We start from the raw sequence: 26,681 nt of genomic DNA on the forward strand, positions 1-26,681 counted from the left end.
CCTCAGAATATGAGAGTGTTTGGAGATGGGACCTTTATCGAGGTGATTAGGTCAAAACAAGGTCCTCAGGGTGGGCCTACCCCTGTCTGGCTGGGATCCTTAGCAGAGGAAGAGGTCAGGACACAGGCACACCCGGAGAGACCACCCTGTGAGGACCCAGGGAGAGGAGGGTTATCTGCCAGCTTGGGAGAGGGGCTCAGAAGGAACCGGCCCACCTTGTTCTCCCACTTCCAGCCTCCAGAACCCGGGGGAAATAAATCTGTTGTCCAAGCACCACCACCCCAACCCCCAAGTCTGTGGTGTTCAGGTTGAGCAAACTACTGCAAAGCCCAGGCTCAGAGCAGCCACCTCGCGCCCAGGGCCTCACCGCAGGTGGTTGGCGAGGCCCCTGCTAGCTCCAGGCCCTCAGCTCTAAACTGCCCCCAGGGGACATTGCCAAATTCTGAGCTGTGGTGGCAGCTCTGGGAAGGTGGCCCGGAGTCCCCTCTCAACCCCGGGGCCAGCTGGGCCCCCAGCACCGGTCTCCTGGCCTTACAGCCCCAGCGAGCATCCAGGCGGCAGGATGACTGGACTCAAGTGAACCCCTGGGTGACAAGCAAAAGCAGGGGATGTTGGCAGCCAAACCAAGGCATGCAGAAAGCAGGAGGGGGGGCGGGGAGGCGGGGAGGCCCCCCGGGGAACTTGCCTCACACCCCGTTGTGGTTGTGCCCGTCCCCCCACTCCCCGGAGCTCTGCACCGCTAGCACACCCTCCCCGAATCCCTCCACCCTCAGAACTTCTCCCGCGCTTCCCTTTGTGCCATGCTCTGACCGTGCCTGGCAGCACTCTCTGGGGGGGCTGGCTGCACCCCGCTCCCACCGGCCCTCACACCTGGGGCCCACCAGTGGGGCCTGGAGTCCTCACTTCATTTCTTTTTTTAACAGATTTTATTTATGTATTAGAGACAGAGAAAGCAAAGCAGGAGGAACGGCCTAGGGAGCGGGAGAAGCAGGCTCCTCGCTGAGCAGGGAGCCCGACGCGGGGGTCGATCCCAGGCCCCCGGGACCATGACCTGAGCCACCCAGGCGTCCCTGGAATCCGTACTCCAGAGCCGCCTCACCCCACCCCTACCTCCACACCAGGGCAGGTGGGACCCATACAGACCCTGCCAGGCCCACCTGCCCCCCAGCCACCCCGGCTTCTCTGACTGAAAGTCCTAGCACCCACTAGGCCACTCATGGGCACACGGCCCCCTGCTGCCCCTTCTGATTGCGTGCTGCCACCCAGGTCTGCACAGCTCCACCCTCGAGGCCTTTTTGGGCACTTGCTCAAGTGCTACTTCCTCTCTGAGATCCACCCTGACCTCCTCTCCTGCTTGCACTTTGCTCACAGCACTAAGCACTTCATCGTACACAGGGATGAGAGGAAGAGCGGACCCCCTAGACGCCCAGGCCCCGATTGCCAGAGCCAGTGGCCTTATTGCCTTACCTGCAGAAGGGACTTGGTGGATGTGAGTGAGCGAAGGACGTGGGGTTGGAGAGATGACCCCAGATTACCCACACGGGTCCAGCGTCATCGCAGACGTCCTGGTGCAATCACAGGAGGGGCCCGGAGACCTGGAGGTGCGACGACAGAGCCCAGAGCCGTAGGTGAGAGAGGCAGGGAGAGAGATGCAGAGGGCCCAGCCACCGAGGGACGCGTCTGCTCAGCCGGCCAGGGGCCTTGGCTGCCCCATCCCAGCGCCAAGACCGGGGCATGGCCCTCGCCTCTGAGGCTGTCTCCCGGGTCAGCCTGAGCTCTGTGTGCTCTGCGTGAGGACGGGGACCACAGCTGACCCCGTCCAGCCCCCCAGCCTAGGGCCTGGCCTGCAGCAGGGCCCTACCACTGCCCTCTGCAAGCCTGGGAACGGGATCGCTGGTTCTTCTCCAGCCGTCTTACCTCTCATACTCCCACAGACGTGCTCCTTTCAGGCACACCCATGTTCCAGTGCCCTCTGATTCAGGAAGCCTTCCCTGACTGCTCCTACAGGGCCACTCTGTCCATCCTGGACTCTTCTAGAAGAGCCAGCCTGCCCAGAGGTCCCTAACAGCCAGAGCCTACTGCCATAGGGGCTTCCTCATTCACCCCAGCTCTGGGCCAGAGCTCCTTGGTGTTCCCTTCCTCCTGGCCACCCTCCCCCAGGTGCCCCTTGGACACCAGCCTCAGAGCTGCTGCCCCCACGGACTCTAAGCATGGACACTCCCCCCAACATCTCTCTTGGGACCCGCTCTCCTCCCAGCTGCTGATTCTGAGCTATGGCCCCAGCCCCCGAGACCGTGAGAGCCCTGCCCACGGAAGGTCGGGACCACCGTGCACATGCCCTCGGCTCCGCGTCCTTGGACCCACCACCGGGCCCTCTGAGCCTGTTTCCTTGTCTGTGATATGAAGAAGTAAAACGCCCTCCACGAAGCTGTGGTCTCTACCACTGAAGAGGTAAGAGGCAGCCTGTAGGGGAGGCTGTGGGTGGGGGAGGCCTCAGAGGAAAGGTCTGGAACAGGATGTGCAGGGCCTGCCTGGCCATCCAGGGGCCCGAGGTTCCCCTGGTTCTGTATGTCCTGTGGGAATCGACACACGTTTAGACCTGAGTACGTGGGAGCGCCTTACACATAGTAGGTGCTCAGCCAATGTTGCGTGGAGGAGTGGTCAGAAGACACCCAGAAGCTTTTTTTTTTTTTAAGATTTTATTTATTTACTCATGAGAGACCCGGAGAGAGGCAGAGACACAGGCAGAGGGAGAAGCAGGCTCCCTGCGGGGAGCCCAATGCGGGAGGGGGGGTCTGGATCCCCAAGGTCACGCCCTGAGGCAGACACTCCAGCTCCACCGCTGAGCCACCCAGGCTTCCCCGCCCTTTATTTGCACACTCCTTTGACTTTAAAATGCTCTTGGGTCAGAGGCACCATCAGCTCAATAACAGCTTTTCAGGAAGAAATGGACCGCCCGCCGTGGGCCCAGCGCTGCTCTGAGAGGAGCTGCCTCAGGGGCTCAGAAGGGGGAGAAGGAGCAGCTCTGGGCGGGATTAGCACACAGATCAATGCAAGGTGTGAAGGGCTGGTCCCGGCCGGTGGCCCTGGGAGTCTGCCTTCTCTGCCGAGTGGGGGCCCTGCCGGAACCGTGGCTCCTTGGCGGGGCTGGGCCAGGCTCCGGAGGCCGCAGAGTGCAGACCCCCAGCCCGCCCGCCTGGGACCGGGCCTGCCGCCAAACTCCGGGTTCTGGCTGCTGAGGCCAACGGAGCGTGCCACCTCGTGGCAGCAGGCGGCAGTGCAGGGGCCGGCGCCACGTTCCCGGGGGGGCCTCCCTGGGGGTCCCCCCAACCTCCTGTCCAGGATCTCCCCCCGCAGCAGCCCTGCCTTCTGCCTCCTTGTGGCAGGAAGCTGTGTCAGCTAACCTGGACTGTCTTACCTGCTGTGTGACCCTGGCAAGACCCTCCCAGCTGTGCGCCTCAGTTTCCTACTTTGCAGAGTGGTGACTAAGCCTCCTTCCTTCTCACCCCTCACCTACTCCGCAACCATGCAGAGGCCGACATTTGTCCGACCTGGCCCTCGTAGACCTTCTTACAGGGAGGAAGATCCGTCCCTGGGGTGCCAGCCCAAGTGGTCAGTGGGGCTAGGAGCACAGAGGCAGGACCTGCCACAGCCTGGGGGCTGGGGGCTTCCTGGAGGAGGTGGTTTCAGGCCAAGGTGGACATCTGAGGGAAGGCAGGCCAGAGGGAGGAGGTGGTGGAGGGGTGACAGCCCTCTCTGTCCTTGGGCCTACGGAGCTGAGCAGGCATGGTGGGGGGTTGCTGGGGGCTTGTGAACCGAGGTGACCAGCACAGGGGAGCCCCGAGGGATTGTGAGGGTAGGCTGGTCGAGGGCCGCAGTCGGACCCTACTGGAGGTTGTTCTAAGAACAAGAGAGTAAGGTAGAGAGTGATGATCCTACGGACCAGCTCTGTCCCATGGAACTTTCTAGAATGACGGAATTACTCTGTATCTGCACAGTCCAGTGGAGTCGCCACACAAGGTCATGGAGCCCTTGAAATGTGGCTACAGGCCTACGCCGTGGGACCTCGCTGCGCAGAATATGAAAGTGCGTCAGAAAGACGTGCCCGCAAAGCCGGTGAGCACCGGGGCCTGCTGCTTCCAATCAAGGCCGGGAGATTAAGAAAATGATAGATGTCACAAAACAATGATGTAATTCCAGGAATGAAGACAAAATTGACAGGGACCCACGAAGGAATCAACATAACCTTTAAATCACAAAGAAATAGAGAGAAGGAAGGGATTAGAGGAAAGAGAGCCTGGAAGGCCGGCAGGAAAGATCTAGCATTGGACTGATGGCATTCCCCTGATGAGAAAGCCAGATCAGTGGGCCAGAGCAAACCCCAAAACCATAATTCAAGAAGGCATTCCTGAAATTTAAATTGAAAATTAAAAATAAACGGGCCTGGAATGACGAACTCTGAGATGGCCGCAAGTACAGCCACTGCATTTTAAAGAAAAAGAAAAGGAAATCCTCTGGACACCCGGATGAGAAAGTTACAAGGAAGCACGAGCAGATGGTGGGTGACTGCTGACGGCATGCATCGTGCAGAGGGCGGATTCCCAGACCCGAGGAACAACACGGGAGCCTAGGTCCAGCCCAAACGGCCTTCGGGGTCAATGCAGAGAAACTGCTCTTGGTGGCGGGTTGTTGTTCCGACGAGACTCGAGGGACGCGACCTGCTAGTGAAATAGCGCCGGAAAGTGGAAATGGAGAGACAGCAGGATAAGGGTTGATGAGCAGCACTGAGCGTGGTTTATCTTCAGAATTAAATAACCGGGGTGGCTCCTGGGGAGGAATGGAGAGGGGGTAGGAAAGGTCAGCTTGCTGCTCACCTTGCAGGTGTTAACTAGACATAAATATGTGATTTTGAATCAGATTATGGAGAAAAGGAAGAAAGAGAAGGAATCGAAGGTCAGCAGCTAATTTCATTATATTGTCTTGCTGGGGAACCAACAGACAATTGAAGAGGAAGGAAGAGAGGGAGGGAGAGAGGGGAGGCAGATGGGAGAGGGTGGTGGGACGTAGGGGTCAGGCCGCTGTCCCCCTCAAAGTGTTCCCTGGTCCTGGAGATGGCGGACCCCATCCCGCTCACACAGGGTCAAGTGCATGCCCTCTCCTCCAGCTCCCTGGCACGGGGCCCCGGCAGGGGTTGGGGGGGTCTTAGATCAGGGCCTTTGGGGTGCGGGAAATGCCAGGCGCTGGGGGCTCAAGGGGTGCCCGGCCCACTCGCCCCCTGCTAGAGGCCCCGGGGCTCTGAGTACCGGTGGGGAATGAATGGGTGCCCAGGCCCGGAAGGAGGGCAGGACCGCTTCCTGGTGCAGGAAGGTCTGTCCAGACTGAGACTTTTGATTTCTTTCTTTTTTTTTTTTTTAACTTTTTTCAGAAGAGTTAGATTTACAGAAAAATTGCAACAATTCTTCAGAGTTGTCTCGTCCCCCACACCCAGTGCCCCCAGATGTCATCCTATGGGGCCACTGCATCTCTGACAATGAGCGAATCGGTGTCAATACACCGTTGTCAACCAAAGTCTGTGCTGGGTTCAGACTGACTTTATTTCCACCTCATACACATCTGTGCTCTGAGACCCCACCTAGGACACTATGTTACAGTCATTGGTCGTGTGTCCCTGGGCTCCTCTGTGCTGTGATGGTGTCTCATTCGTTCCTCGTTGTCACCGATCTTGATGGTTCAAGGAGGACTGGGCATTTTTGTAGATGTCCCTTGACTGGGATTTTCCTGGTGTTTCTCTCGGGATTGGACTGGGGTCATGGGTTTGGGGAGGAAGGCCTCAGAAGCCCAGGGCCCCTCATCCCATCCCTTTGGGCAAGAGCTGTCAACCTGATGGGTCCCCATGATGTTGACCTCAATCACCTGGCTGAGGGTGCCTTTTTCAGGCTTCTCCAACATCATTTTCCTACTTTCTCTCATTCTGTACCCTTCGGGAGGATGTTGTAACAGTGACATTTGTCCATTCAGATTTTTCTTTTCTTTTCTTTTTAAATATTTTATTTATTCATGAGAGACACAGAAAGAGGCAGAGTCACAGGAAGAGGGAGAAGCAGGCTCCCTACAGGGACCCCGATGCAGGACTCTATCCCAAGACCCCAGGGTCACACCCTGAGCTGAAGGCGGATGCTCAACCGCTGAGCCACCCAGAAGCCCTGAATTTCTTCCCTTTTAGAGGCCGAATCATATTTCATTGTGTGGATGGACCGCATTTCGTTTACCCGTTGACGGACACTTGGGTTGTGTCCACCTTTCAGCTATTGTGAATAACGCTGCTCACGATGTACGAATATGGGCTTACGAATCTCTCTCTCTCTCTCTCTCTCTCTCTTGCTCACTCGCTCTCAAAAAAATAAAAATAAAATAATAGCCATCCTAATAAGTGTGAAGTCGTATGACTTTCCAAATTTCTTAAATTGATCATTTTTGAGTAGGTGATATGAACCGAATTTTGGGTACCCCCCATTCATATTGAGCCCCTCATGGGATTAGTGCCCTATAAGACGAGACAGAGACAGAGAGAGAGAGATCTTTCCGCCGCTGGATAGTAAGCACCGAGGAAGGGCCACATGAGGACACAGTGTGAAGGCGGCCGTCCACACCCAACGAGAGAGCCCTCACCAGGAAATGAATCCACAGCACCCTGGTCTCACACTTCCAGCCTCCAGAACCGTGTGAAACAATGTCTGGTGTTTGAGACCCCCCGGCTCCCACCCCCACCCAGACTGTGGCATTTCTGAAGGCGGCCAGGCTGACTGAGACAGTAGGTAATACAATCAGATCGTTCAATATTCAAAAGGCACAAAAGGCATCCATGGAGGGCACCTCACTCCCAGCCCCAGCCATTCCTGTGGGGAGGGAACATTTGAACCGAGACCCCGGAATGAGACAATCAGTGAGAAAAGTGTTCCAGGCAGAAAGAAGAGCCCATGCAAAGGCCCTGAGGTGGGAAAGACATTCAAGGAACTGAAAGGCAGCACAGCGACTGGAGGGGGGGGGACCAGGGTGAGCCCAAGTGGCCTGATGGGGACAGAGCCCTGCGGGGGCTTTGGAGGCCGACTGGGGTCTGATTCCCGCTCCAGGGGACGGGACACCAGGGCGCGGGACCTTTCTCTCTCTTTGTGCCCCCTTCCTCCTCTGTGAAATCAGGAGAGCGCTTGCGCCTACCTCATGGGGTAGCAAGTGCACTGGCTTCTCTAAAGCCCTCAGAACAGTACCTGGCGGGGTGAGCACCGACCCCTGAGGGCTCCGGTCAGCCCCAAGCACCTGGATGGGCCTGGACGCAGGGCTGACGAGAGGCCTGTCCTGTGCCTCCCTCGCCGGCTGGGGGAACCTTCTCTGGCAGCCCCCGCAGACCTCCTGGATGGGCAACCCTAGCCCAGAGGATGTGGGACGCAGGCGGGCAGCACGGCGGCCAGTGTGGTCACCCCAACATAAGCAGCTCGGTCAGGGCGCAGAGCCCCGCCCCCAAATCCTGGCTCAGCAGCCGCATGTCCCAGCTGGCTTTCCCAGCAAAGGAAGCAGTGGGCCGTCCACACCTAGGCCAGCACAAGCTACTGCATCCGCCGAGGCCAGGGCTCCGGGCAGCTCTGAGCAGCCGAGGCCCCCACCCGGACTGGGCTTCTGGGGGACAGGAGGAGGGGCAGGAGGCTGCGGGCAGGTGGCGGGGAGAGCACTGGAGATGCCCCAAGTTGAGGAGGGCAGGGTTGCATTTTACAGAGACCGTTCTGGCTGTTGGAGAAGGATAGATCTGGAGGGACCAGGCCAGGGTTGGGGACAGGGGACTGATTAGAGAGTTCTGGTGTTGTCCACGGGGCAGACAGTGGCCCAGACCGAGGCTCAACTTTGGGGATGGAGAGAACAGGAAAGGCCCGTGGTGCAGGCCTGGAGGCGGGGTCCCCATGGGTCTGCGGGAGACAGGGGGTGGCTGGGAGGGCAGGAGCCTGCACCACCCATGGGGCCAGGTCCAACTTCCTGCCAGCCCCCCGCCATGCAGCTGTCACCAGGACCCCAGCCGCCAGGGTCATCCTCCTGAAGGGCCAAGCCCATCCTGGTCACGTCCGTCCCTGGCTGGAAAGCCTCCACGGCCTTGGAGAGGCCATCAAAGCTAATCCACCTCAACTGGGGTCCCGTGTGAGAGGAACTCTGGGGATAGGGCAACGCCTCCCGCGGGGGGCTGTGTGATGGGACTTCATTCCCCACCTGGGTAACCCCCGGCCTCGGTGGGTATGGGAAGTGAGCTCATGCAGAGGGGGAGTGTGTGGGGAGCTGTGGCCTCAGAGGGTCCGGATGTGACAGCAAGAAGGGTCTGGGAGGGACAGGCCTGTCACTGTGTTCATTTCAATCTCACGGACCTGGTTGGGGGGCTGGGATCTTCCCATCACCCAGAGGGGAGCCGGGGCCCCCAGAGGTGAAGCTATGTGCCCGGGCCACAGCTGCTGGCACAACCTGGGCCCTTGGGTGGCTGCCCCATTCCCCAGGCCTGCCAACAGCTCCCAGGCCCCTCCGAGTCCCCGAAAGCCCCCCACAGCCCCCTAAATTCACAAAGATTTCCCAAGGTCTCGCAAGACGTCCCAGATCTTGCAAGGCCCCAGAAATTCCCAAGACCCCTGAGGTCTCCCAAGACCCCCGTGACCCCTCCAAGGCCCCTGAAGACCCATCACAGCCCTCCAAGGCTTCTCAATGCTTCCAGTCCATTCAGAACCCCCCAACTCCCCCCCCAACCTCAGCCCCTGAGGACCTGGGGGTTTCCTAAAGTCTTCCAAGACCCCAAGGCCCCCCCAAAATCCCCCAGACCCCAGATCCCCAAGGTCTCCCAAAGTGCCCTAGGCCCTCCCAACTCCCCCCGTACCTTCCCCCAGTCCTCAGGCCTCCCTCTGCATCTTCAGCCCTCCAGGAGATTCCCTCCACATTCCTTCTCCCTGGGATGTCCCGCTGGGGTTCCAGGGGGTGAATCCAAGTGGTCAGCTGCCATCACTCTGCTGTCTGTGGGTGGGCCTGGGTCCTGTGACCACAAGGCACTGTCACGTGGTGTCAGACGGGGCTGCCCGCTGCTCTGCTGCCAGCGAGGCTGGAGGAGGTCTCCCTCAGGGTCTTGAGCCACCTGCTGCCCTGGACTCCCACTCGGGCACTAGGGCTCCCCTAAACAGGAGAACAGTGCTGGGTGGGGTGCAGAGGGCTGAGGGTGGGGACTGAAGCCCTGAACAGGACTCCAGGTCCCCCTGGAGCCCCGCCCCCCAGCCTGCCCTGCCCATCAGCAGGGGAGCCAGCACCCCCAGCCACACAGCCCTCCCCTCCCAGGGTCTCCCTCTGACCTCACAGTACTGGGGCACAGCTCTGCGTCCTCTCCACCCTCCTGGTCTGGAGGCTGGGGGCTCTGCCCAAACTGCCTCTCTCCAGCTCCTGTCCCTGAACCCACCCGCCAGCTCTCCCCGAAACACACCCACAAGCCCCTCAGCTTCCCACTCTTGCCCACGGGCTGTCACCAAGAGGAGGGAGGAGGGGCCCAGACGGGCCCCACCTCTGTGGGGTAAGAGCTTGCCTGCGGCCTCCAAAGCAGCCTGGGGAACCAGGGACCTCTGAGGTCTGAAGCCCCGGCCTCCTGTCTGTAGGAGGGAAGGGCCAGACGAGGAGGCAGGAGGGTTGGGTCATCGGCTGCCACACATCTGGCGAGTCCCCTCGCCTTGCTGGTCCCCGGTGGCCTCACTGCACCCCTGGGCCCCAGGGCAAGGACAAGCAGTGGTGGGGGTGCTAAGAGCACGGACCCTGAGAGGGGCCACCTGGGCTAGAGCCCTGTGATTCTGGACAAGTTCCCAGCCTGCTGGAGCCCGAGCGTCCTCGCCTGTGAAGCGGGGCTCAGCCTCGGGACAAGTCTCAGGAGTTAGTGTTGACAAGGATTTAAAACATGCCTGGATGAGGATCCCTGGGTGGCTCAGCGGTTTAGTGCCTGCCTTCGGCACAGGGCCTGATCCTGGGGTCCTGGGATCGAGTCCCACGTCGGGCTCCCTGCATGGAGCCTGCTTCTCCCTCTGCCCCCCCATGAATAAATAAATAAATAATATATATATTTAAAAATATTTTATTTATTTATTCATGAGAGACACAGAGAGAGAGAGAGAGGCAGAGACACAGGCGCCGAGAGAGGCAGAGATGTCGGAACCATGCTGGCTGCTGTGTCTGCTGGGACCAAGGGTCTGAAGTGACTTCACCACACGGCTTGGTGGGCACTGAAACCCGCTCGGGTGACCCGCACGCTGCACCTGCCTGGCACTTCCCCGGGGTGGGGGGCGTCCATGGCACTGGCCAAGCTGGGGTCTGGGGTCTGGAGTCTGGTGGGGGGGACAGGGGTGGGTTGACGGCTTCCCCACTCCGCCCCACTCCCATACCGTGGCTGACTCCTGAGGTTGGGGCTCCGCACATCACCCGTGAGGTGAGACCCCTGGAGGCCCGGCCTACCCCCCGCCCCCCACGTGGGGCTTCTGTAGCGTCATCCCCTCCATAGGCACCAGCCCTCACCAAGGCCTGAGGCCACACTAAGGTGCTGCTGAGCGCCAGGCTGGGGCCTGGGGCCTGCCTGGGCAGGGATTCGGCCCAGTGAGCTACACCGACTCCCGGGAAGCCCGCCAACACCCACGCCAGCCTGCCTGGGCACACCCCTCCGCTGCCGGCTCTCTCTGATGCCGCCCTCAAGGCCTGGGGCAGCTGTCACCTCCTCTGGGCCGGGCCGGGGGTCTCCATGGGGTCCTCAGCCTTGGGGCTTCCTGATGAAGCAGGCAGTTGTGTGTGACAGAAAAACCCATGCAGACCAGCTTAAGCAGTAAAGGAAATGTGTTATTCGTGCCTGTGTTGCAGAGCCCAGGGTGTCCTTCAGGCACAGCTGGATCCAGGGCTCAAAGGGCTCAGTTTCTTTTGTGTTGTCCCCATCTTATGGCTGTCCCAGGCCAACATTCTCCCCTGTCAGTGGCCCCAGGTTTCCTCTGCCCAGATGTTCTAACAAAAGTTTCAGATCCAGGCCTCCTCAGCTGTGGGACAGGTGGCCAGGGTCATACGTACACCCCTGAAGTGTGAAGGGCTGGGTCAGCTCTACCTGGACCACTGACCTGGGGTCAGTGGGGAGTGGAGAAGGGGCGCAGTTAGCAGTCAAAGGAGGGATGGAGCAGGCCAAGCACCTACACAGCCATCCCCCTTGTTGCAGCGGGCTCCCCAGGGGACATCCTGCTGTTGGGCAGGAAGAGGGTCTGAGACCTCTGTCTCCCCCGTGCCATCGCCCCACATGAGGCCACCAACCGGGTAAGGGCTCTAGCACACTGGCTTTGGGTGAGGTCCTCAGGGCCACCGCACACGTTTGCTCTGCCTGGGACAGCCTGCGACCTCTCCCTCCTCCAGTGAGCACCCCCACCCCGCAGATCAGGAGCTCGGGCACCTACTTATAGACTCTCCCTCTCTCTTCCGGGCCTCCTTACCCCTCTTCCGTGCCTTCTGTCTCCTTGTCTCTCTGTGCTGCCTCCTGGAAATCTCCTCCAGACCTACGCTCCCCTTCCCTGATTCTCTCTTCAGCTGTTTACTGCATGGAGGTTAGAGTTTCAAAGAATATATTTTCATTGGTAATAGTGATTTTTGTGTTTTTCTCCAAATGTGCCTGGTCTTTCCAATTTTTAGACATATATTATTCCCTTTTTTTAAGATTTTTTTTATTTATTCATTTGAGACATACACAGAGAGGGAGAGAGAGAGCACAAGCAGGGGGAGAGGCAGAGGCAGAGCGAGAAGCAGGCTCCCAGGACCCCGAGATCAGGACCTGAGCTGAAGCCAGACGCTCAACCATCTGAGCCATCCAGGTACCCCTGTTCCCCCACCCCTTTTTTTAAATCATCTTCTTTATATCATTTTTTATGGCTTCCTCTATTTCAGACACTCAAACATTTGAAGTTCTGAGCATCTAAATCTTTGTCATGATGGTTTGTTTCCTTGGGTTTTGTCATCTTTTTATTGTGAGTTTATGTTGGATGCTGCTTTATCTGTAGGAATCCTGAAGGCCTAAACTGGGATGCTTTCCTCCAGAAAGCTTCTGTTTGCTTCTGTAAATCACAAGGGGGGACTTTTTTTTTTTTTTAAGATTTATTTATTTATTTTGTGAGAGGGAAGGGAGGGGCAGTGGGAGAGGGAGAGAGAATCTCAAGCAGACTCCCCACTGGATGCACAGCCTGATGCAGGGATGCAGGGATGCGGGACTCTATCTCGGGACCCAGAGCAGAAACCAGGAGCTGGACGCTTAACCAGCTGAGCCACCCAGGTGCCCTGGGTCTGTCTCAGTTTAGTTTCTTTCTTTCTTTCTTTCTTCCTTTCTTTCTTTCTTTCTTTTTTTCTTTCTTTCTTTTTCTTTCTTTCTTTCTTTTCTTTTCTTTATTTCTTTTCTTTCTTTCTTCTTTCTTTTCTTTCTTTCTTTCTTTCTTTCTTTCTTTCTTTCCCTTTCTTTCTTTCTTTCTTTCCCTTTCTTTCTTTCTCTTTTCTTTCTTTCTTTCTTTCTTTCTTTCTTTCTTTCTTCTTCCTTTTCTTTCTTTCTTTCTTTCTTTCTTTCTTTCTTTCTTTCTTTCTTTCTTTCTTTCCCTTTCTTTCTTTCTTTCTTTCTTTCTTTCTTTCTTTCTTTCTCTTCTTTCTTTCTTTCTTTCTTTTCTTTCTTTCTTTCTTTCTTTCTTTCTTTCTTTCTTTCTTTCTTTCTTTCTTTTCTTTCATTCTTTCTTTCAGATTTTACCTATTTATTCATGAGAGAGAGAAAGGCAGAGACACAGGCAGAGGGAGAAGCAGGCTCCCTGTGGGGAGCCCGATGCCGGACTCGGTCCCTGAGCCGAAGGCAGATGCTCAACCCCTGAGCCACCTAGAGGTCCCTCAATTTAATTTCTTACTCAGGATTTCCTTGTCCAGGGGGATAGAGTACATGTAATTTCAGGACTGCATGGGAGCAGACCTGTGATTGCAAATTCTCAATTTGTATCTTTTTAACTTAAAATGGAGTAGAGTTGACATATAATGTTCTATTAGTTTCGAGTGCACAAAATAGCAATTCAACAGTTCTATACTCACCACAGAAGTGTAGTCACCACCTGTCACCATAAACAGTTATTACAATATATTTTTTAAAGACTTCATTTATTTATTCATGAGAGACACAGAGAGAGGCAGAGACCCAGGCAGAGGGAGAAGCAGGCTTCCTGCAGGGAGCCCGATGTGGGACTCGATCCCGGGACCCTGGGGTCAGGCCCTGAGCCACAAGCAGACGCTCAATCGCTGAGCCACCCAGGCGTCCCCGGTTATTACAATATTACTGACTGTATTCCCCACACTGTACTTCTTGTCCCCGGGACTTATTTATTTTATTCTTGGAACTTTGTACCTCTTAATCACTTTCACCCATTTTGCGCCTCCCTCCAGCCCCCCTCCTCTCTGGCAACCACCCGTTTGATCTCTGCAGCTACGATTCTGCTTCTGCTTTTTAAAATCGGTTGGCTCATTTGTTTTGTTTTTAAGGTTCCACATAAAAGTGAAATTATGTGGCATTTGTCTTTCTCTGACTTCATTTAACGTAATATCTTCGAGGTCCATCCATTTGCTGGAAAGGACAAGATCTCATTGTTTCTATGGCTGAGTGATACCCCATTGTGTACGAACACACCACATCTTCTTTATCCATCTGTCCATTCATCTCCCTTGGGGGGCCACCATATCTTCTTGGATATTGTAAATAATAGACACAGGGGTGCAGAGACCTTTCTGGATGAGTGTTTTCATTTTCTTTGGGTGCATACCCAGCCGTGGATTTACTAGATCATATGGCATCTCTACTTTTATTGTTTCGAGGACCCTCCATACTGTTTGCCACAGTGGCTGCGCCAGTTTGCATTCCCACCCATGGTGCACGGGGGTTGCCTTCTCTCCACATCCTCACCAACACTTGCTATTGCTTGTTTTTTTAATCTTAGCCACCCTGACAGGTGTGAGGGGACATCTCATGTGGTTTTGGTTTGCACTTCCCTGATGATGAGGGATGTTGAACATTTCTTCATGCGTCTGTGAGCCATCTGGGTGTCTTCTTTGCAGAAACGTTTGCTCAGATCCTCTGCGATGGTTGTGAATTCTCAAGGGAAATGATCATTGTCATTAAATATCTTCTGTCTGGAGCCCTGAACCAGACGCCTGGATTTCCCAGCAACCGGAGCTAAACCGGACCAGAGAGGCTCCAGCCTGGTTCATGCAGAACCTGCGGCAGGTGAGCCATGGGTAGAGATCTCACCACGCTGGCCGTTTGCAAAGCTCTCAGAGGGGTCCTGGGCTCCGGGGTGACAGGGAGAGACAGGCTTCAAGCCAGTTCCCACTGTGCGTCCCTCAGCAGGCTGCCCGGGCTCTGTGAGCCCCTTCCATGTGGGTGAAGCTCCCCAGCAGGGGTATCAGCAAGGCAGTGGAGCTGAGCGGTGGTGAGTTCTCAGCCGGAGCTGGCAAAGGCCAAATCAAACACCCTCGCGGTGGAAGAGACAGAGATGGAGTTCTTCCCTGGGTGCGCAGCCGGAGAGCCACAGGACTGGAACCCGGGCCCAGGCTGCCCCGCCAGGTCCAGTCCTCTACCTGCCACCACCCAGCTGGCCTCCCCGGGGAGCTCTGTTGCACAGTGGGCTGCTGAGCAACGTGCCTGTCAAAGGAGTGACTCTCAAATGCTGTAATTTCTGTTTATGGAAAGACGAGAGAGCAGAAGTCTTCCGGGAATGGATGCCTGGGGCAGGTCACCTCCTCCCTGCTCCAAGGAAACCCCTGGTGGGGCTTTGGGATGCCCTCACCTCTCACAGGCCTCCTGTGTGGATGTGAGCAGACATCCTTTCAGCCTGGCTCTGCTGTCTGCACCTGCGCTTTCTGGGCACCACCTCTAGTGCATCTGGGCTAGTCCACCGATCTCCTTCCCAACCCTCGCTACTCTCCCAACCACCCCTGACCTGTCCATGTCCCTCTACAGCTCTACATCCCCAGCGCCCGTAGCATAAAGGCTAGACTCCTTAAGCAGCACCTGCCTGCCTCTGGCCTCATCCCCAACCTCTGCTCCCCACGTCTCACCCTCAGTAGTGCTGACCTGCTTATACTCTCTACCCACCCTGACACACACACACACACACACACACACACACACACACACACACACACACCGTGTTCTGTTGCCTCCAGCTAGAATTCCACATTCCCGTCTAGCTGGTGAACTCCTAGTCATGCTTCAAGGCCTGACTATCCCAGAAAGCTTTCTCAGACACCTTTCTCCCTCACAAGGGGGAGACAACACTTTCTCTCTGGATGACTGTGTCCCGCGGTTTTATCCCACAGTATTTTGACTAGCATGTGTCCAGTAGGCTGAACTCAGCAAGGGCATTGGATGGGCCCCACGTCTAGGACGGAGCTGGTTGCCAGGAGGTGCTCAGAGTGAGTGTGGCCCAGGTGAAATGTAGCACCCTCCCATCTGTACACGTGTGGTGAGGGTTTGGGGGTCACAGTGGCATCCCTCAGAGGCCAGCCTTGGGAACGCTCCGGCCTCTGCTCTAGAACAAAGGCCTCCTTTTTCTCCCAGGAGCACACTGGTCAGGAGTGACTGCTGATGAACGGAGGCTTCGGGCTTCTGCGGATAGCACTGCCCCGTTCTTTGGCCGCATGAGTGGGGCTTCCCCGCAGAGGCCCCTAGCTCAGCCCCTGCATGGCAGCCGAAGAAGTGTCCCCCCTGCGGATGACCACTTGCTGATCTCCCAGGCCCAGGACTGTGTTGTTGTTTGCAGCCGAGGAATTAAGGTTGCAGGTGGAACTGGGACTGCCAACCCACTGACCTTGAAATGGGGAGATCACCCTCCATCCTCTGGGTGGGTCCAGTCTAACCAGATCCTGAACCGTGGAGGGCAGGAGAGTGGCTTCAGGGCGCTGCGACCTGAGAAAGGCCGCTGCTGGCTGAGGCCCTGGGGGCAGGTGGTCTCATGAAGTCAGGAAAGACAAGAAAACAGGTTCCCCCCGGGAGCCCCCAAGAACGATGTGGTGCTGCTGACGATTCGATTTAACCCTCAGGAGAGTCCGTGTGTTGCTCTGAGCTGCGGAGTCTGGGGGTGTTGCTTTGTCAGCCACAGGCATCAGGTACAGACCGAGGCCTAGAGAAAAGGGAGGCGGCCAAGCCCACCGCCTGTGGCACTGCCAGGCCTCTGACTCCCTGCCCGGGGCTCCTGGCCCTGCCCGCCCGCCTCCTCGGGCCACAGGACAGAAGCCCCAGGAAACACCCGCCGTCCGTTGGGCCCAGGGCGAGGGGGGACAGAGCACACCATGGCCACTTTTTGAGGGCGCCAGCAAATGCGCAAATCTGGTGCACAGAGAAGCACATGGGCCTCGAATCCTGCAAAGCAGCCCATTAACCGGTTTTGACAAAAGTTGGAACTTGCAGGAGCCGAGGGCTCGTCCTCCTGTCCGCCCCCGCCCCCCGCCCCCGTCCGCTTGGGGGCAGGCGGCGGCGGGCCGCGGATGTGACTGGATCTGCCATCCTTAGTCCTTAGCTTCCTGGCGCCCTGGGCACCTCCCGGGTGCACCTCCTGTGTCCAGAGCCAAGCCCGGTGGCTCCTGCCTGTTCCTGGTGTCCTCACCCATCCTCTTCCTTTTGATCAGGGCAGGGGCCACGCTCCCTGACGAGCTGCAGGTCTCAGCACGCACACCGAGTTCCAGTAATGCGTGACTCATTGCCCCTGCCCCTCAGTGGGCCCTCCCCTGCCGGCAGGGCTGCTGGGCCCCGGGCCTGGCCTGCCGCCTGGGTGGGACCCAGGACACGGGCTGTGTCCCTACCTCCCCCGGGTGACTCCAGGAGCCTCCAGGGACTCAAGCCAGCTCTTTCCCTGGGGATCTCAGTGACCTCTGTATGAAAAGAGTTTCCCTTGGGGTGGAAACATGAGGGGATGCCTTTCCTCCTTGGTTGGTCTGGGCACCAGGAGCCCATTGGCATTGGTGGCTCCCCAGGGCCCAGAGGGGTCTTAGACTACCCCCCCCAGCCACCCGCAGTTGCCAGATGGCCAAAGTTCCCATGCTTCTTGGAATTTGGGGTTCCCTCGGAGTCTGGATGACCCACCCCCAGGCTCTGGGGGATGGACAGAGGTGGCCGGTTCCTTCAGACTCAGGGTCCTGGGCAAGCACCCTAGGCTGGCCGGCTCCACCTCCCCTGTCCTCTGAGCAGCTAGTTGTCCTTCCCTGCTCCTCTGGGTGACCAGAGCCAGGAGGCCTGTGTAGTGTTTCCAACACGTGCCCATGGCAGGCGGCTGGACTCTGGTGTTGAGTGCTGAGGAGCTGGGGCAAGCAGTCATTGCCTCATGACGATGGCAAAAATAGCAGTGATCTTTCAGGCACGGCTCACAGGAGCCAATCCTTCCCGGGTGTAGCGTCCTTCCCTGCAGCATGCTTTTCTCTCTCAGATGAGGACACCAAGGTCCCTCCTGGGAAGGGGACAAATGCAGGGGAGGAGGGACAGCTTGGCTCCTAGGCTTTGCCACCCTGGTGTGGAAGGAGCCTGCTTCTCCCTCTGCCTGTGTCTCTGCCTCTCTCTCTGCGTCTCTCATGAATAAATAAATAAAATCTTAAAAAAAATTTTTTTAAAGAAGCTATAATTAGGCTTTAGGAACTTTCCTTACTTTGTCTGGGTCTCCTCCATTCCCGTGGAGTCACTAATGAAATCATGCCTGCCCACGGTCACGACGTGCTCATCTCCCCTGCACCCTGAGAATGTCCCACAAGCTGAGCAAGAGAAACAAAGGAGAGGTGCCTCCCAGGTCACCCTCTTCCCTCTGAGAAGACCACGGGCAGGTGGGAACTTCCCAAGGTGGACATGGGGGCCTCTCCATCTCTGCCTCCCCATACCCCCGGGGGCGCTTCTCACTAAAAATTCAGTCTGCCCCTTGAAGGCTTTTCTGTAGACAAAACTGCTCCAAGGAAGAAGGCCCCGGCATGTGCTCCCACATGGAGTCAGAGGAAGGAGCCCGTGTGCAGGTGGGTAAGAGCCAGAGGGGTCCCGTCGCTTGGGCCCCGTCGCTAGGGAGGGCCCTGGTGGCTCTGTTTCCCCCAACCCCACTTTTACTCCAAAGGCAAGTCCTGCTGACTCCCCTCCAAACCCCAGCAGTCCCATCAGGGGGGCTGGACCCTGGACCGTGGCCGTGATCTTCCAAATCTACCTCCCATCAGCCAGAGTGATGGTTTGAAGGCTCAGGCCTGCATCCCTGTGTCTCCTGCGCTCAGCTGTCTCAGGTCTTCCCATCAGGCGCACAAAAAGAACCAAAGTCCTGGCTGCGGTCGGTGTGACCCCCCGCCCCTCACTGTCCTCCACGCACAGTGGCCTCCGACACCCCCAGCACACCCACATCTGCCTCAGGCCCTTTGCACTTGTTATCTTTCCTACGCCTACTGTGCCTCTCCTAGATGGTCCTCGGGCCCCTTCGTCACCTGGAAAGGCCTTTCCAGATCACCTCGCCTCAAAGAGCCCTCCCACTGCTCTGTCCCCATTGCTCTACTCCATTTTCTTCTCCTGGCATGGAACGTGTCCTGTGTTTACTGTCGGTATTGTCCCACACAGATGGCCTCTCCACGAGGCCTGTTGTGTTAGCCATGCCATTGAACGGACAGCGAACAGGGAATAGGAAGGAGGGAATAAATGCATGTGTGCACGCAGAAGGGAAGGAGCAGTGTACTGGTTCCCTGGAGTACCCCCTGCCTCGTGACTGCTGGTGGGGGGGAGGATCTTCCCACAGGGAAGGTGCTGGAGGTTACGGTGGACAAGCAGAGGCCACTGGCTTCTCACTCTGCCAATTCCACCTGGGACAGAAGTGCCCCTCCCTGTACCTAGCAGGGACCGAGGAAAGTCCCCCAGGAAAGTCCCCTGTAAGCCATTAATGACAATGTGCTTGGGTCACAATGTCCAAACATAAAAATAATGATTTTGGGGCGCCTGGCTGGCTGTCGATTAAGCATCTGCCTTCGGCTCAGGTCATGATCCCAGGATCTTGGGATCCAGTCCCGTGTCCTGCTCCCTGCTCAGCGGGGAGCCTGCTCTCCCCCTTTCTCTGTGCATGCACACTCTCTCTCAAATAAATAAATCTTTTATTTGTTTGTTTTTTTATTTTTTTTAAATGATTTTATTTATTTATTCATGAGAGATACACAGAGAGAGAGAGAGGCAGAGACACAGGCAGAGGGAGAAGCAGGCTCGATGCCCAGGGACTCGATCCCAGACTCCAGGATCACGCCCTGGGCCGAAGGCAGGCACTAGACCACTGAGCCACCCAGGGATCCCCATTTGGTTTTTTTTTGTTGTTTTTTTTTTTAGTTTTTATTTATTTATGATAGTCACAGAGAGAGAGAGAGGCAAAGACACAGGCAGAGGGAGAAGCAGGCTCCATGCACCGGGAGCCCGACGTGGGATTCGATCCCGGGTCTCCAGGATCGCGCCCTGGGCCAAAGGCAGGCGCTAAACCGCTGCGCCACCCAGGGATCCCTATTTGTTTGTTTTTTAAAAAAGGTTTTATTTATTCATGAGAGACACACAAAAAGAGAGAGAGAGAGAGAGGCAGAGACAGAGGCAGAGGGAGAAGCAGGCTCCCTGCAGGGAGCCCGCCCAATGTGGGACTCAATCCCAGGACCCTGGGGTCACAACCTGAGCCGAAGGCAGATGCTCAACACTAAGCCACCTGGGGGCACAAATAAAATCTTAAAAAAAATTTTTTCAAAACAGATTTTGTATGCAATTTTTAAAATTTATTTTATTAAGAAATTATTTTATTATTTTTTAAAGATTTTATTCATTTATTCATGAGAGACACAGAGAGGGAGAGGCAAAGACACAGGCAGAGGGAGAAGCAGGCTCCCTGCAAGGAGCCCGACGTGGGACCTGATCCTGGGACTCTAGGAGCACCCCCTGGGCTGAAGGCAGGCACTAAACCACTAAGCCACCCAGGGATCCCCTGTATGCAAATTTTTTAGGGGTTTTTGCGTGTAATTTTTTTGTTTTTTGCCTTTTCGTCCTCCACTTAAAAGGAAGGGAGGTCATTCAAAATAGTCAAAAGGCGGAAACAACCCACATACTCACCAGGTGATGGATGGATACGCAAACGTGGTATATTGGCCCAATGGAATATCCGGCAGCCATGACAAGAAACAAAGTCCTGATTTGTGGGGGAATCCTTGAAAACAGGATGCTCAGTGAAAGGAGCCAGTCCCAGCAGGCCACAGGTTGTAGGATCCCATTTACAGGAGATGTCCACAGAGGCAGAGAGAAGATGGGTGGCTACGGGCAGGGGGAGTGTGCAGGTTGGGGGAGACCGCTAATGGCATCAGCTTCTTTACAGGGCAATGACAACGTTCTGGAATTGGATCGTTGTGATGGTTCCACAACATTGCAAATACGCTACAGAACACGGAGTTGTAGGCCTTTAAAAGGGTGACTTTTATCCTGTGTAAAATAGAATCTTAAAAAAAAGAAAAAAAAAAGAAGGGGCCAGCCTGGGTGGCTCAGTAGTTTAGGGCCACCTTCAGCTCAGGGCGTGATCCTGGAGACCCGGGATCGAGTCCCATGTCGGGCTCCCTGCATGGAGCCTGCTTCTCCCTCTGCCTGTGTCTCTGCCTCTCTCTCTCTGTGTCTCTCATGAATAAATAAATAAAATCTATAAAAAAAAAAAAAAGAAGGGAGCTATGCTGAGGGGAAAAATAATCACGAGAGATGACATGCTTCCCCACCTTGGCTTCAAGATGTTGGTGTGTGTGACGGGAGCAGGAAATGACAGGAGCAGGTGCCTCCACCCTCCACTACCCAGCAGGCCGGCCAAGTGCTGAGTCCTCAGGGTGGCACCTGTGTCCCCCCTGCCCAAGCCGAAGCAGGCTCTCCTGGGTTCCATCCCTGCTTATGGAGGCCTTCCTTGGTTCTGGGGAGCCCCCCACGGCCTGCTCCCCTCCCCTGCAGGGGCTCGGGTACTGGACTGGGCCCTTCCTGGTCTGCCAGCACAGGTCATTCTTCAGGGGTTGGTGACCAGACCCGAGGTGTTTGAGTTCCAGCACCTGCCTCACCACCCCCCACCCCTGCCATGTGCCATGTACTCTGAGCCTCACTGTACCATGTGTCCAGCAGAAGGAGAGGGGCCCCCCCTAACCTGTGGAGAGGCCCAGGAGCCCCCGGCTGTGGTCAGGAGGCTGTGTGGCCCAGGCCGGACTCTGGGCTGTCAGGGGTAAACTCTCAGGGCTGCAGCAGCTGTGTCCGCATGGGCCTGCACTTGGGCCTCTTGCCATCTGGCCATCTGCTCCCTGATGGCGCCCTGGGGGGGCCCTGTGCAGGTAGGGAGGCGGTCACCCTGTCTTCAGTGGGGCAGCAACCGTGCTCGGCCACTAGAGGCCAGTACAGCCTGAGCGGACGCAGGTGGGCCTGCCAAGACCTGCTCAGTGTGCAGGAGGACATGGGTGGGGCCCCAGGCTCCCTGGAGTTGCCCTGGCAGCTGGGGACACAAGACCTGTGCCCGCAGTGCTTCCAGTCAGTCTGCAGAGTGGGACTTCCAGAGTCTTCCAGAACCTTCCTGCAGCCGAGGCGGGCCTGGTGCAGATGGGTCAGGTGCTGGCCTCTCAGGGAGTAACCTGAGGGAGTCAGGCTTCCAGGAGGACCTTCACCCAGGGGCCCCAAACCCTAGTCCAAAGGCCTGGGAGCCTGAAAGAGATTGCAGCATTTCTTTCTTTCTTTCTTTTTTTTTTTTTTAAGGGTAAGGCAAGAGATACTTTTTTTTTTTTTTAAGTTTCATTTATTTATTTCAGAGAGAGAGAACGAGCAGAGGGAGAGGGAGAAGCAGACTCCCTGCTGAGCAGGGAGCCTGACGTGGGACTGGATCCCAGGACCCTGAGATCATGACCTGAGCAGAAGGCAGACGCTTCACCAACTGAGCCCCCAGGTGCCCCAGGGTCTCCTCTGTGTCCCATGTTTTGACTTTTGGGATTTCTCACCCGTCAAACCCCACCAGACACGAGGGAAGAGGAGCTCAACCAACTCTGTTTGCAAGAGGTTTTTCCCTCTGAATTCCAAAAAGACAGCAAAGCGGGGTCCCAGCCCAGACTTGCTTTTCGGCTTCCACCACTGGGGCGTCTTCTTTTACCTCCTCACCATTGGAAGATTGGCTCTGGGATTCTGTGTCTGTGTGTGTAAGGAACAGATTCCAGAATTCACGTGGGTTCTGGTTTGAGCCCCTAGCAAAGAGTATTTCGAGAGGCTTTTCAGAATATGTACAACATTAGAGATTCACAGCTTCTTTTTAATTAATTAATTAATTTTACTGTATTGTATTTTTAATTTAAATTCAATTTGCCACCATGTAGTATAACACCCAGTGCTCATCCCATCAAGTGCCCCCTCCTCAGTGACCATCACCCAGTCACCCCATCCCTTCACACAGATTCACAGTTTCTGCCTTAAAATTTTTTTGTTTTATTTATTTTTTAATTTATTATTATTATTTTTTAAAAGACTTTATTTATTTATTCATGATAGACAGAGAGAGAAAGAGAGAGGCAGAGACACAGGCAGAGGGAGAAGCAGGCTCCATGCAGGGAGCCCGATGCGGAACTCGATCCCGGGACTCCAGGATCACGCCCTGGGCCAAAGGCAGGCTCTGAACCACCCAGGGATCCCCAAATTTTCTGTTTTAAAGCCCTCACTTGGGCAACCCAGGAGGCTCAGCAGTTTAGCGCCGCGTTCAGCCCAGGGCATGATCTTGGAGTCCCGGGACCGAGTCCCACGTCGGGCTCCCTGCATGGAGCCGCTTTTCCCTCTGCCTGTCTCTGTCTCTCTCTGTCTCTCTCTCTCTCCTCTCTGTGTCTTTCATGAATAAATAAATAAAATCTTTTAAAAATATATAAAGCTCTCACTTTGCGTGAAGCATCTCAGGGGCGTGTGCAAAATAAAAATGTCAATGACATTCCCTGCGCCCCTGAGCCTGTGAAGGGGCAGGAGCTCCAGAATAAAAAGCATTAGACAAGCAGCCTCTCCCGGCACAGGCATCACTGCGGACCTCCAAGTCCTTGTGCCCTCGTGTGACCCTCCTCTCCCCACTGAAGGGCCTCAGAGTCAGCGAGTGGCCTGTCGGTCCTCAGAGATGGTGGGTACCTGGGGGAAGGGAGGAGAGGCTGCTGCCTGGAGCCACCCCCAGGGGCAAGGGCAATGAGCCAGACACAGCCCCACAGATGGTGCTGTAAAGACAGGCCACCAGGCATGCGACCTCAGGTCACTTTCTGTGAACACACTGGGTGGACTGGATCTGGGCCCTAGCACAGACCCCTCTTCTCCCCCCGGGAAACTGGATGGAAGTCACAGCCTCTGCTTTCCCATGAGCAGGGGCATGGGCACGAAGCCTTCAGCCATGACCACCGAGGCCGTGAGGAGACAGCATGACCTGGTGCTCAGTGACAATGACATGGCAGCAGGAGAGGTTAGCCCCTAGGAGAGCTGCACCCATGCCAGGCCTGTGCCAGCCTCCTCACACAGTCTTTTTTTTTTTTTCTTTCTTTTTTTAGGAATCTCCATACCCAACATGGGGGCTTGAACTCGTAACCCTGAGATCAAGAGTGGCACGGTCCGTGGACTGAGCTGGTCAGGGACCCCTCTGCAGCCTCAATAATCCTCCAACAAAGCAAGGAATCTAGACTCCTCTTGTCTCCAGCATCTCCTCCAGACTCAGGCCCTGGAGAAGGTCACACAGTGACTTAGTGGCAGAAACATCACTCCTCCAAGATGCCAGCCCTTTGGGATGCGTGCTGTTCCGCTCAAGTAGCTGGAGTCCTTGCGTCATATCACCGGCTGTAGCCCATTTTTACCCCCATCCCTGTTCTTCCACATTGTGGACATAGTACGCATGCATATGGGAAGGTGTGGAAAGCACGTGTGCAGAGTTCGACGCATGATCCTAAAGCCTACGCCCAGCACCCCTCCTGTGGAGGAGTGGACATGTCCTGCTCCCCAGGGCCCCTCCTGACCTGGTTCAAGCCATCCCCTTGCCGTCCCTGAATCTTTCCCCTGTTGGTGTACATTCCTAAACACGCAGTTTGGCCCTGCTCCTGACCCGCGTGTGACTGGAACCGTGGTGTCTCTCGGCCTTTCCCGGGACACCACGTTAGCAAGATCTGTCCCGTGTGTTCCATTGTCCTTCCCGGTCCCTGGGACCAGGAAGTGGCGCCCAGCAGTCCTTGCGGTTACCTTGCAGCCCACAGGTGTCTTATTCCAGGAAGGCATGCCCACACCCAAACTCGTTCACTGTATCTGAATTTTCAAAAACCAGCAAGCACAGTGCAACAGAACCTTTTGTTTATATAAACCCAACCCAACCTACCTAAAGTCCTATTGAGAGACGTGTACTGTGGGGTTCTCTCCAGCCTGAGATCCCCCGGTCCCCCCTCACCCTGGCCTGGAGCTTTCCACTGCAAAGCTCTAGGCTCCCCGTCTTCCCTGCCCTCCCGCCCTAAAACTCCTGCCCTTTGATCCTCCCCAGACAAGACGAAGGTCAGACCCAGGATGTCCTGGTCAGTCACCCCTGAGGGGTAGAGGTTTCTCCTTCCTTCCCCTCCCTCCATGCACACATTTCCCGAAAGGGCTTGCCAGTGGAAACTCCCAGATTAAAAGATTCTAAAGCAAATCTACCTTTAAGGCTAATAATAACCTCTTTAAGTCGTTGCTAATGGGAAGAAAATGCTCATATTTGGCTTTAGCCTAAAGACACCGAAAACCCTGCAACTTTGAGCCACATTGCTTAAGTGTTTTTTGCTCCCCTTCCCCCCACCTGCAAACTCAGCTTGGAAACGTGGAGGCTGGCACCTCCTGTGTGCTAAAGACCTGCTTGAATCGTCTCTCACCCCGTCTTTGATCTTTCTGCCAGGCCGACCCAGCGGAGCCTTCCAGGATGGGGAGACTCCCCCCGGGCGGAGGGACTGGAGTGGGGTCCAGGCGCCCCGAGCTCTACAGAGCAGGAGGGCATCTTCCCAGCCAGGGGTGGCACAGTCCTGAGGCCCCAAGGCGGGTGGGGGGCGCTGGGATGTCCCACAGCCCTAACCCTTGCCCTCCAACCGGGTCCGCTTGGGGCGGGGGGCGTCCGCTTAGTTCTGAAGCCCGCACCCCAATGTGTGTCCCGCACAGGCTGAGGCGCGGAGGGCAGTCCCCAAGCTGCCTCCCTCCGGGTCTCCGCCCCCCCACCCCCATCCCCCCGGGGGCGAGGAGGCGGTGGAAGGGGCAGGCGCCCGCAGGTGGCTCTCGGCTTGGGAGGAGCCGGAGGCCCCGGGACCGCACCGCGCGTCTCCAACGTCCCCACTCCACATCCCAAATGTCACCCCGGGCTGTTCTCCTCTTCCTTTCAAAGTTGCGCTTTCAGCCCGGTGGCACCCGAACCCGGTCGGTTGCCGGTTACGTTTCAAGGTCCAGGGAAGTTCTGTCGGTGAAGCACCGCGGTCTCCGGCGTCGCGCTGCGCGTGCCGCACCGTCCCCGCCCGGGCGCTCCCGGGCACCTCCCGGCACCTCCCGGGCACCCCCCGGGTCCACCTGCGCGGCGGCCGGGGCGGCGGTCTCCGCGGGTCGCTTCTGCCCGCGTGGCGGGGGGGCCGCGGGAGGGGCCGGGGGGCCCGGGCCGCGCCCCCGGGACCCGCGGAGCCGCCGCCCCGCCGGTGGCGGCCGCCGGGGGGCCCCCCTGCCCCGCCTTTCCCGGCCCGGCTCCCTCGGCCCCGCCCCCCGGGGAGGCCGGCAGGGGAGTGGGCCCAGCCTCCAGCCCCCGCCCGGCTGCGCCCCCGCGTCTCCATAGCGATCCTCCCGGCGCGCACCTCGGGGCCGGCTCCCCCCCGGGCTGAACAATACGCGGCGGGGCCGGGGGCGGGGCCCAGCGGGCCGGGGCGGGGAGAGCGCGGCCGAGGGGGCGCGGGCCGAGCGCACGGCCCAGGCAGCGGCCGCGGGGTCCGAGCGGCGCGCTGCGGCCCAGCCCGCCCCGGAGCGCTGCCCCCGCCCCGCCCGGGCCCGCCCCGCTCCCCACGCCGCCCGGCGGAGCGCGCGGGGGCCACCTGGAGCCGCCCGAGCCGCGGCCGCCGCAGGTTGATGCGCGGCGCCCTCCCGGGACGCGCGGAGGAGCCATCTTGAAACCAACTTCGCAAACTTTGGCAAAGTGCGCTCGAGGTGGAAGCTGCGGGGCAGAGCGGGCGCGCGGCCCCCGGAGTCCCCGCCGCGGCCCCCGGGGAGGCAGGGCGCGGGCCGCCCCGCGGGCCCGGGGCGCGCGCAGGAGCCGTCCCCCGGCCGCGCCGGGTGCATGCGGGGCCGCTCCGGGTGCATGGATTGTGCTCGGGCGCCCGGCTCGGGCTCGGGCTCGGGCTCCGGCTCCGGGCCATGGCGCCGCCGCCGCCGCCCGCGCTGCCCGCGCTGCTGCTCCTGGCCGCGGCCGCCGCCCTCCCGGCGCTGGGGCTGCGAGCGGCCGCCTGGGAGCTGCGCGCGCCCGGCGGCGCCCGCGCCTTCGCCCCGGGTGCGGGCTGGGCCCCCGCGCCGGCCGCCGCGCGCACCCCGCGGGCGCTGCGGGAGCCGCCGGACGGGAGCGCCGACGGGCGGGGGC

General features: G+C 57.6%; 1 protein-coding gene and 1 long non-coding RNA gene across 4 annotated transcripts in view; both read left to right on the top strand.

Annotated features, from left to right (window-relative positions):
- The first annotated feature begins 935 nt into the window (after positions 1 to 935).
- LOC118350086 (uncharacterized) lies at positions 936 to 24,166 on the top strand. Of its 3 annotated transcripts, none has more exons than XR_004803247.2 (4): positions 936 to 1,628; positions 2,258 to 2,451; positions 14,143 to 14,311; positions 23,623 to 24,166. It is a non-coding gene; the product is annotated as an uncharacterized LOC118350086 (long non-coding RNA). The 3 variants fall into 3 exon arrangements; XR_004803245.2 differs by lacking the exon at positions 23,623 to 24,166 and adding an exon at positions 14,432 to 17,687; XR_004803246.2 differs by lacking the exons at positions 14,143 to 14,311; positions 23,623 to 24,166 and adding an exon at positions 3,999 to 6,430 and having other exon boundaries at positions 944 to 1,628.
- A 2,239-nt stretch (positions 24,167 to 26,405) lies between these two features.
- Positions 26,406 to 26,681, top strand: part of CELSR1 (cadherin EGF LAG seven-pass G-type receptor 1) — a 134,082-nt gene continuing 133,806 nt past the window's right edge. The window contains exons 1-2 of the mRNA XM_049115060.1: positions 26,406 to 26,412; positions 26,544 to 26,673. Coding sequence (XP_048971017.1) covers positions 26,406 to 26,412; positions 26,544 to 26,673 — 137 coding nt within the window. The remainder of the gene's footprint in view (positions 26,413 to 26,543; positions 26,674 to 26,681) is intronic.

The sequence above is a fragment of the Canis lupus genome, chromosome 10, assembly GCF_003254725.2.
Source record: "Canis lupus dingo isolate Sandy chromosome 10, ASM325472v2, whole genome shotgun sequence".
Taxonomy (NCBI): domain Eukaryota; kingdom Metazoa; phylum Chordata; class Mammalia; order Carnivora; family Canidae; genus Canis; species Canis lupus.